This window comes from Opisthocomus hoazin, chromosome 3 (assembly GCF_030867145.1).
Source record: "Opisthocomus hoazin isolate bOpiHoa1 chromosome 3, bOpiHoa1.hap1, whole genome shotgun sequence".
NCBI lineage: Eukaryota > Metazoa > Chordata > Aves > Opisthocomiformes > Opisthocomidae > Opisthocomus > Opisthocomus hoazin.
Window position 1 is genome coordinate 69544147 of NC_134416.1, and position 11654 is coordinate 69555800.

Consider the following 11654-nt stretch of genomic DNA (forward strand, 5'->3'; position numbering starts at 1 on the left):
CTAATGACACTAACAGACAACTAATAACATTTTCACAAACCATAAGGCCAGAGGGGTTTGTCTGTAAAGATCACTAAAAAGTGCATTTGTTCCACAAAAGGAATTCTAGAACAAACACCACTCAGGCTCGTGCCATGCCTCAAACATGCATGCTAGACTTTTTTTCCCTTTTATAAAATGCTATTAAAGACCTTCATCTCATTGCTTCATTCCAGAAAGCTGTTCCAGAACCTGTAGACTTGAACAGATTCTGAATTTGCTGCTGAAATAAATGCAAAACTAAAAATGGGAAAAGCTTTTCCAAGCTAATAAAAAGCAGACAGCAGTTAAGTAAACTCACACCACATGCCTGTCTGCTCAGCAGACATAAACATAGTCTAGTAATTCTTGACTTTACCAACTATCATGCTGGTGGCAAGAACCTTAATGTAATCTGAAATGAATCCTGCAACAGTCCATTGGAATAATCTCACACTTCAGAAGCAAAAAACACCCTTAAGTGACCATTGCTACTGTTCAGCCCCCAAACAGACACGCAGATTTAACATGAGATGGTGTTCATTAACTGCAAGTAACCTCGCGACTCGGCACATGACAAGCAGAAGAAAACACAGTGTTCTCCCATCAGCAGAACAGACACAGGCAGGGAAGGACACCTGTAGAGCTCAAGCTCAGAGTACATTCAAGCAGCAGGATTTTATGGCACTTGTATCAGGTTTTAAAGTAATTTTAAAACTAATACATTATGCCTTAATGGGTCAACAAAAAGACATGGTCATTCACAAGGAATGCAAAACCCAACTTGTAGCAAGAGATCAGTGGCTTGATCTAAAGCTTTCAATGCTTAAAAGGTTAGTTCTGGTTTGAGTAACCAATTTTTTTCTTTAAGAGAAACACTGAATAATCCAAATGTGTTTCTAGTACCTGTCATATCACTTAACAGAGCAACTTTAATGTAGCAAAATAGCTGTTGAGAAGCAATTTATGTCACATCTGTCTCAAAAAGAAAGCAAAGGGCATCAGCTACAGACTAGCTCCAGGCCTATGACATTGGGGCAGTGCTCGTACAAGCGATTCTGTGCATCTTACCATACTTTTGGTAACACTTGTGCAGCCGAAGCTTGAAAAGCAAAGGGAAACTGTACAGCCATGTACAGGCTATGACACTGAAGTTTCTCCTCATCACCTGGGAAGGATCTGACACAAGCTTCCATTCACCAGACACTTCGCTTAGCTGCAAGAGATTTCACAGGCCTCTATGTGCTTTCTTTTGCTGCCTCCACATTCATCCCCACCCCATTTGGGCTTGCCAAGTTCATAAGACAAATCCTCAAGTAATAGCCTGGTAAAACTCCCATATTCAGGTGAGATACTGAGCACATTTCAGCTGTTGGTATTACCACATCCAAAGGAGCCACTCCAGCAGTGGACAGCAGGTAGTGACCAAAATTTCTGTGTTAGAAGAGAGGCCTTTTTGTGTTTACATACAGCTCCACTGAACAAACTCGTTAGGTTTACCCAGTCACAAACCACGCTTTGTGAACATTAGCTTTGTGAGACAAAACCCACACTTTGAAGTTAAGAAAACCTACCGAAAAGCCACTAAGCTGATATAAAGAGGGCCTGAAACCAGAAGCTGGATGTTGTGAACTGCTTCCGCTCACTTCTGCAGGGCATTTCGATGAAGAACATTCCGAAATCGAAATGGACACTTCATTTCCAGTTTAATCTCTTCCCTCAAAAGTCACCCTGTTTAAGTGGAGAGACACCTTTCAAAGATGCCAAATGATTTAAGAACAAACTCCCACATCCTCCCCAAGACTCTCCTGCTCTGAAGCCTATTGTTCCCCTCTCCCTTTCTTTCCACAGCTTACACAATGCAGATGGCTATCAACTCCATCCGATAGCCCAGCAAAAGCACATTTGTTAGCTGGGTAGAAAAGACCACATTTAACAAAACTAGTATTATCCAACTATGTTCTCCCAAGAAAGCAGTATTATTTAACTCTGGGATTACTGTCATGAAGAACAAACGAGTAGCCTGTGCGTCTTACTCATCCCATACAAAACTAAAAAAGCAATTAAACTGAGCAGGTCGTGCCCTCTAATAAAGGGAATTAAAGTTAAGGATCATACCACTGCTGACACTTAAAAAACCACTCAGGCCAACATCTTGGGGCTTCTTTTAAGAGAACCCAGAACGAAGAAAACCAAAATTCCTAATGCAAGAACTACTAAGTACTACTACTACTACTTGCTTTGCTAATCAAGGTAACTATGGCCATCTTCTCACTGCTGTGAGACGATGTCCAAAATGACACATTAAGAAGAAACCAAAGGATTGTACTCAGGAAGCAAAATCTGTACTTGTGCAACTTGGAACGTTCAAGGCCCTGCAAAACCTACCTCAAGCTTCATGTGGACACTTGCAGGCCATTCAAAGAAGGAGCATTTAAATGTAGCTGAGAAATTTGAAGTACTACGAGCAGGTATGGTTATGAAATAGTCTTAAGAGTATATGAAAGTCTTTGCACTCTGTAGAGCAGCATTTTCGAGCTATTTCATTGTAACTGGTGGCATTTATTAATGTGAAGTCACAGCTTTCAGGTGGTGTTTTTCCAGGGTGCTCCAGTTTAATCCGTAGGACCTCATGACAACAGAACTAAAAATATCCATGTACCAATACAACACTGTGCCAGTAATTAAATTATTTCTGACAACTACTTTTCAATACAAACATAGTGCCCACATGTCAGAACACCTTTCCAACTAGTCTTTGTCAATCTTAGTATCATTATACACTTGTACATTTTCAGTGTTTGCAATGGGGTGACACTGTCACGATGTAAGACACTAATAAAATTCAATTCATACGATTTCCATAAATGAAGCCAGTCATCTTTCACCTAATTTATTTAAGTTCCAATTTTTTCCAATTCCAAACAAAAGCTAAATACAAGTTTTAAACAGGTAAGCACTAGTTTTATCCAAAGGGAGCAGGCTTATGCAGTTTTACTCCAGTAAAGTACTCAACCCTTAAGCAGAGCCTTCTTTGTCAACAAAACTATACAGTAGTCTTCCTTTCATCATTGCACAATCTTAAAATGTTCTGTCAGAACCAACTTTTGACACTTCAAACACTATTTTACATTGTTTTATAAAGTCTATTCCAAAAGAAAAAAAACCTCCATGGGTTTTCCATAACAAATGTTTTAGAAACCAGTATTTCCTGCACAGTTCACCTGCAAGTTTACAAGTCTCAACTCTCAAGAAAAAATAATCCTCTACTAACATTGTTTCTGCAGCTATTATTTTACTTTATTTCTAGCTGCTTCAGCAACTTCAGACTCCAGGTCTGCCTCATCTGCATAAATGTATCCAACTCAAAAGAATACTTTCGTACAGTTACACAGCAACCTGGGGAAAGAGATCCAACATGAAAGTGCCAGTAAACTCAGACGTGGCCCAGCAAAATAAAAGAGGCAAAAAATGCCTACACATTAAATGAGATGCTTTTTCTAAAAGAAAGATTTCTTTCCCGCACTTACTTCCTATTGTAATAGCCACTTCTCTGTTCATTAAAATGAATGATAGTGCTCTTTGATACAATCATATACCCGTTACATTCACTTCTCACCCTCCAAATACTGATGGTTAACATTATAGATGTTAAGGGGAATGACCAGCACAAATGGGAACACCACCACAAATGATCACCTTGTGCTTTCGGATGCATTTGTTTCAGTGTACAGTCCCTTCATTTCACATTTTAGTAAGATGCTGATGCAGTGCAGAAGCGTGCAGAGCATCCTCTCTTTCACAAGGTCCATGCAGAAAACATCTAAAAAAAATTGTAAAGTTCTGAGATACAAATGACAAAAAAAAATCCAGGATGATCAAGTTTCACAATGTATAGTGTTCTGAACATGAGTCCATTTTCTTCTAAATTCTGAAAGAATAAAGTGGTGAGGAACGTGAAAATCCACTGCTGCATTCTGTGATCTTCCCCATTTTGCTGGCCAGCACCTTACTCTGGCATGTAAGGACGGAGGTGATCCTCTATGGTACCAACCGTCCAGTGAGTGAGCTGCTCCTGTGGCAGGTACAGGCAGATGCTGCATAACTTGAAGATTGTAGCTTTGTTTTTTGGAGTCTAGAGGAAAAGAAAATGCAAAGAAAAGCTGTAAAACATGGAAGTTAACTCAAGACTAATAGGCAGCCCCCCAGCAGTTCCAGCCCAATCATTAGCTTGCTGCTGGTTGTGGAGGAACAACATAGACATTTAAAAGCCACTGTTTCATCTGTATAAACAGCCTGAACTCAGAACTAGTCTGTGACCTCAAATGCCTAAAATATTTTCACTATTCTGGTCATTCTTCACTTGAATAATTTCTGTAATGTCACCCAAATTAAGCCAATGTTTTAATCCTTTCCAAAACACCATCAAGTCTAATTTAGAACCTATTTAATTTTTAATACGAGAACACTAAATTAATTCTACTGCAAACACATCTGTGGCCCGTAGCTAGTTTTTGCATGTGTGAATCCTATTTATAGTGTAAGTTTCCTCTGAAACTGCTGAAATGCAAGCATGAACGCACGCATGCTCAATTTTTGTGCTTGAGTCTTTTGCAAAAACACATACTAAGAGGAGGGATAAAATAAGCTCACCTGCAAGTGCTGTCTGTCAATGAAGAGAAACACAGACTGGTTAGGGTTGTTGACAACAATTCCAGTCTTGTCCTTTCGGCTCAGAACATGCAGAAACTGTTTTTCATAGTCACTGTGATGAAACTCAAACTTGGCCTGCATTGTGCGAGGGAGGAGAATAAGATATTCATTAAGCTAAAGCTCACGTTTAACCAACTACTTTCCTTCAATCTGGGGCTTTACAACCACTTTTGTTTCTTTCCTTTTCTCATCTACGAAAAGCAGAAACTGGGGACCACAGCGACAATGACACAGTTGAGTCCTGGCACAGCTTAAAGAATTCCCTAGTTTCATTCTACCAATATGGAATTAGTCATTGCAATGACGTATTAACAACTCAAAGATACAACTTTAAGTGCATATATGAAACCAGATTTAGCTTGTTCTGTCAGAACATTCCTGTGCATCAACAACGCAGCATGTTTCCTCCAGTAACTTTTCTTGCAGAACCAGCACAGAAACTACATATAACATTTTTGTTCAAAAATCTGGATGTAAACAGCTAAAGCTGGCTACTGAAAAAAAACAGTCTAAAATGTTTGAAATTTATTTCAAAGTAAAATCACAATGCAAACATTCCATACATCTCAGACTCCCATCTAACAAAATACAGCAGCTTGGGATACTCACAGAACCTTAATGACACAAAGATTCAGCTGTACTAAGAGCAACATCAAAACCACTTCTACAAATACTAACAGGATGTATGTATTTATACATACATGTCATTTGCAAAGGGTCCTCAGACGCTTAGATTTTGGAAGTGCTAACACAACAGTGCATAAATATAGAAAGTAGAATTTGGCATTCAAAACTTTGACTGCTTTATAAATATAACCAGCCATCATACTTTCTACTATTTGCAGAAGTCACACACCTCACTAACTTACTCATTAAGAAGAAAGAGTATATCCTCCCCTCCAAGCGTAAGTTACTTATTGAAGGTAAAAACAAAACCAAATACCTGAACAGGCCTAAAGGGTTCATCAGATCCCTTCCACCGAGAGAACAGGAGACAGACTATCTTCTCAATATCATTACGAGGCCAAAGAATGAAGTCCATCTCCTGGGTACAGCCGATCACATCCTGTAAGTAGTGAAAGTTCAGTACTTACATTCCCTCCGTAAGTCAAAGATACAGATAAGCAACTTAGCTCTACTACAGGAACATAATTTAAAGGTGGTACTTATCACCATGATTGTGTAATTTTCCATTTGTATTATGCATAGCACAATTGAAGTCATCCTTGCCTTCCACCGAGTTTTAATATCAGCATCCAGTTAATATAAATCCCAATTCTAAGACAACATTAGCAAAGACTGTCTATCTTCCAATATTCATAAAGCATAAAGCCAAATCACTTAGTTGCACAGCAAGAGTTGTTGCAAGAATTAGCACATGCCTACTAGAGGACAAGGATTGCAAGACGACAATTTCCAAGGCATATTTGAATGAGACAGATGAAAGGTAAAGCTTGAGCACTACACATTCAAATGGAATTTCAGAATACATATTCTGCTACCCTTCAAACTAGACCCCATAAACACATGCCCTCAGAACCACTGTGCAGCAGAAGAGTTGAGAAAATAAAACCAGCAGGATTAGCCTTAACATTCACAAAGAAAAACATAAGCGTTGAGAACAAACTAAAGTTCAGCAAGTGTAAAGAGTAAATTTACCCTGCGCATAGACTGGTAGCGGGGTGCGTGGAGCTGTACTACATCCTTCTGCAGAAGCTCTAAGGAACTTTCCAAAGAATAGCTGGAATCCTGCACACCTTTCAGGATATTTTCTTCATAATTATTGGTCATGACTGGTATCACTTCAGACACTTCAAAAAGCGCTGACTTCTTCTTCTGAAAAAAGCACAGGTTACATTAAGATTACAATTCTTTCTAGGCAATTACAGATAACAGTTTATTTCAGAATTTGTGACTTTCTGTTGGCGTTCATGTATAAAGCGCACATCACATAAGTTGGGACTTTCACACAAACCACACTAAAATTTATATGCAAAATCTTATAAATTGAACAGAATCAGCCCAACAACTTTTGTAAGAAGTTGAACATGTTTTTGTAGTCTCCAAAGATACAGATTTACAGGCCAATCTTGCAAATATTAAAGCTGTACCTAAACATTAACAGAACTGCCCTTTTATCATGTGGAACATGTGACTTCAGGCTGACCAAAAGCTCTCTGCAAGCTTGTCTTTGCGAATCAAGTAACACTTCCCCCTCTCCCCCCCCTTGTGGCACTGAAGTACTTCCCTTGTCACATTTGGTAACAATGGGCGATCACGATCCAATGCGGAGTTAGGTACAAGTCATAACCTCCTCAAAGAAGGACTACTTTAATTTGATAAATAACTTTCATGTTCAATACAAATATTTCGGTATCTCTCAAGCAAGGCCAAAACATTAGGAGGAATGTGGAAGAATAGTTTTTGCTGCACGTGAAATCACTTAAAGTTGTCTGCCTGCTTCTAGTAGCTTTCTTATGGCTCATGAAAAGTCTTTATCTATCCAAGAACTACATGACAGACAGCATATATTTTATAGAACAACCCTCTACACTCCCAGCCAGAACATACATAACAGGAAACTATTTGCTGACCAAGCTAAGCTGAGCAAAACTCCTACTTTAAGCAAACTGGTACTGGATGGACATCTTAGTTCACTGTGATACAAGCAAATTTTATAGGATTTAAAACAGTTTATGGGATTTTAAACAATGAATGTCTGCACAGCAACCACAAAGAAGTATGAATGCCCCAAATAAAACCATTAAATTCATATAATCTAAAAAAAAAGTTACCACTGCTTAAACATTCATATTTCTCTTAATTACTATGAGACAGTACCAAGAAATTACGCCCCACTATATCCATCTCTGTTTGCACTAGAACTGATGAACAAAAGCAAATCGAAGTTACGAATTTTAGGGAAACTTTTCAATTAAAAAGTTCAAAGAACAGTTTTCATTAAAAAAAACCAAACATGTAATTATTTCAACAAATGCGAAAGCTATACATTTGAGGGGACTGAAGAACAAGTTCAGTTCTTGTCCACATGCATTTCCTGCATTATGTGCTCTGTTGTCTTTTGCTTCTATCTTCACTTCCTCGCCATTTGTTCAGCACATTCACTTCCTACAAGCTCCTATACTTCTCCATCTTCTGTGGATGCAAACTGTCCTACAACCCTGGGTCTACAGTTAGCTTTAGAAACACCACCAGGCTCCCCACCCTGGCCCAGACGCACAGCATCCAGCAGCAGACAAAACCAGCCAAGCAATGAAGGCTTCCTCTTTTCCCTCCCTGTTCCCTTTCGAAATGGTAGCAGCAGTTGCACATATGCTTGCGTGCCCGAGCCATGTCAACACTGCATTTTGCAACTCCTCCCTTCAGCTGCCAGGTTCTGCCTTCTGCTTTACCCAGATAAACAGAGAAACTTTAGCAATCGCTCCAGTCAGGTCTCCCCTCTCAACCATCCACAGCCAACACTTACGCAATTCAGACCCTAATCAGGCTTAATGAATTACAGTATCAACAAATATTTACCCAATACAGAAGTTACCAATCCTTTAATGAAGCACTGGCACCCTCTGCATTATAAAACTACAAATATACGAAAAGCCAAAGTGACAAATGTAAAGTAAGTATTATAGCAACTTGAAAAAAAACAATGTTACAAAGCTAAGGGAATCTATTAAGGATAAACCATGATGCAACTGGGCAGCAAGGCTTTGCACAGCACACGCAATGTGCTTTGCAACAGACCACACAGAAAGAAACATTAAAACCAAGTTACCTTGTCTTTGAACACAAAGGCAATGTACATCTTGAAGTCAAACTGGTCAGCTAAAGATTCTTTTTTCTTTCTAAGCTGAGCACGAAGTCTGTTCAGAGCTTGTTTCTTCCGGGAGTTTGGGTCCCCCATTTTGTAATACAGGTGGTACTAAAGCCTTTGGAAACTGTCGCTAAACTATGGGCACCTTTTCATAAGACTCAAGTACAACAGAAACAAGTCGCTTTATTCCTGCTAATACGACTGAATAGATAAAACGCGAATGTAACCCAAAACCACACCTCAGGCAGTATTTTATGAGAATGTCGCATTGGAGGGGTCAAGAAACAAAGTAAGTAGTCGTCCAGCCATGGCTGGACAAGAGGTTTTACAATAAAACAAGAAAAAAAGCCTAAGAATTTTGAAGAAAAAAATTTGAACCCTTCAGCCGCAGGAATAAGTGGGTAAGAATAAAAAAAAACAATCAACAACAAATCTTATCACAATTTATGTGTACGATAAAGAGCAACTGGCACAAACCCAATCCATGGGGGGGTATTTTTGTTCTGCTTACAAGAAAAAAAAGAAGCTGAAATTACAAATTGCGTTTTACCCCAGCCAGATCCATGACTCTATTATTCTGAGCTTTCCACTACTGTTATGTTGCCCGTCTTTCTTTTTCTTTAGAATTATTACACTTGGTGGAGAGCAGAGAAAAGAGCGCAAAGGAAGAGCGCACATCCTGAGAGATACGAGATTTCTCTGCCAACAGCAAAATCAACTACAGACAACACAGTGCTGGTTTGCAGGGGAGCAAAGAGAAAAAACAGCGGAGTCATTTCTAACTTCATCCTGCTCATCATCAGGCACATCACTGCCCCGAGGCGACTGCTGCCAAAGAGAAGAGGGATCATGATGGCCACAGACGAAGGGCAGGCAGGGGTTCGAGGGACAGTATTATCTCACCTAGAGACTAAAACCCAAACCAGCACCCCAAACCCAGGCTCCTAACCAGCAGGAGAGCCCTACATCCCCCAACACCTCTCACGCTCCCTGGGCTGCCGATCCCCCGGGGATCCTTCTCTCTGCTGCCGCTGCCCTCCTCAGCGAGCACGGTTAGCCGAGGCTGTGCATGGCCAACGCTCCGCTCCTCGCTTCTCCTCTGGCCTCTCCCCACGCGCGACGGCGGAGGCTGCAGCGGGCGGCCTGTGCCCGGGGCAGCGGGACACCCACGCTCGCACCGCGGCTCCCCTCTCACTTCATGGTCACCACTTGGAAAACATGGAGAGTTTTGCTCCTGCTTTTCTCGCAAAAACAGGTTTTCGGTGTCAAAAGTTTTGCGAGGTTTGTTTTTTTTTTTTAACTGCAAGGCTAGGCTGCAATTTTAAACCTCTAAAACACCCTCCCCCCAAAAAGCAAATCCCCAATTATCAGGTTATTTTCCTCCTCTCTCCAGACATTTTTTCCCCCCAGGCGTTTGATTAGTCGAGGTTAAAAGTTTTGAGGTTAGCAAATCTGTCGGACCGGGTTAAGAAGAGGGGGAAAAAGTATTCCCCCCCTCCTCTCTTAACAAAAAAAAGAAGAAGAAAAAAAAGAAAGAACGGAAAAGAAACCCCCAAAAAAGGAACCCCTCCGAAACTTCCCCCCCACTTCAGCAGAAGGCTGAGAGACTCAGCCGAGAGCCCGAGGCCGTGGCCCGCTCGCTACCCGCAGCCGGCGGGCGCAGGAGGAGCAGTGGAGGCGGCGGCGCTGCTAGCAGCACGGGGAGGAGCCATGTCAAGATAAAGCCACGAAGCCGCGGAGCCCCCCCATCCCTGCCGCAGTGCACACGGTGACCGGGCCGCCCGCTCTGCCGCCGCTCACCCCCAACCTGGTCCCCATAGCCTAGCTCAGCGCCCCGGTGCCGGGGAGAGGGGAAATGGTGGCGGAGAGAGGAAGAGGAGAAGGAGGAAGAGGCGGCGGCGGAAGGAGGAGGAGACGGCGGCGGCGGGCCCCTGCGCTAGTGGCTCCTACGGAGGGCGGCGGGCATAGAGATCCCGGAGCGGCGGCGGAGGACGGCCGGGAGAAGGACGAAAGGGCCGAGGAGAGCCTCCCTTCGCCCAGGCGGCCCCGGGGCGTCCTCGAAGGCGACGGCAGGAGCGAGCGGAAGCGCCTGGGGCTGCGTCTGCGCCTCGGCCCGGAGAGAGCACGGAGCGGAGCTGCGCGGCCGGCACCCACCACCCAAAATGGCAGCGCCTGAGTCACACAGGCGCCGCCCTGCCCGCAATGCGCAAGCGCGCTCCGCCGGCGCGTACCAAGCGCTCGGGTCCCGGGGGGGGCGGAGGGGAAGGACAGAATCCTTGTGCTCCAGGCAGGAAGGCTCGGCGGTGACCTCGCTGTCCACGGACACTGGCGTTCGGGCGAGGAACAGAGGAGAGCACAGCCGCGCCGGGGCACCTCCGCGCCGCCACCGCGCCGGGAACGCGGGCCGCGCTCCCCCGCTCCTTCCCCACCTCCGCACCGCCGCGCCTCGTGTCGCCGCCCCACGCCCCGCGTGGTGCCGAGCGGGGCACCGCCCGCGGGACAGGGACCCGGATGGGGCGGCCGGGCGCAGCGCTCGGGAGGGAAGGGCTGGCAGGGCAGGGCAGGGCGGAGGGGAGGAGGCAGAGCCGGTATTTGGGAAAAGCAAGCGTGCTCATTTCGGTGCCACAGGGAGCGGCCCGTGCCTGTCCCCGCCCGCCTTCCCTGCAGCCGCAGAGCAGCGAGCGCACGGCCTGCCCGCGTTCTTTGTCCCCCCAGGCCCGAGGCGAGCCGCCATGTTCGGCGCGGCCCTCGCCTCTCCCCCGCCGTCGCCCAGGCCGAGGGTGCTGCTGCGGCGCCCGGCCGGGAAGCAGCGAGGGGACGGGACGCCGGGCGGGGTGGAGGCATCTCCCCCACCTTCCTTCTGACCGTGGCGCCTGTTGCTCCCCTGAACGGCGACAGCACGGAGGAGATCTCAAGCGCAGGACCAGAGCAGGCATTGGCTGTCTCGTCGGGCTGCGTTCCAGAGCCCATGGCAATCACGCTCTCCAGTGAACTCCAGCAGATTTCAGTCTTTTTTCCTGCTCTTACTGGTCTCTGCTGGTCTCCCTTGCTCTCTCCTGACCTTCACATCAGTTACTTCCCTTTAGCTCCCCTC

The 11654-nt window shown here is 44.3% G+C and overlaps 1 protein-coding gene across 1 annotated transcript; it reads right to left on the reverse strand.

Moving 5' to 3' along the window:
• Positions 1–2895: 2895 nt before the first annotated feature.
• On the reverse strand, positions 2896–10743 carry C3H6orf62 (chromosome 3 C6orf62 homolog). The gene is made up of 5 exons (XM_009939620.2): positions 8522–10743; positions 6391–6567; positions 5675–5797; positions 4672–4806; positions 2896–4153 (listed from the first exon to the last, which is right to left on the reverse strand). The coding sequence occupies exons 1-5, from the start codon at positions 8648–8650 to the stop codon at positions 4028–4030; spliced, it is 690 nt and encodes a 229-aa protein (XP_009937922.1). The 5' UTR covers positions 8651–10743; the 3' UTR covers positions 2896–4027.
• Between the last annotated feature and the right edge of the window lie 911 nt (positions 10744–11654).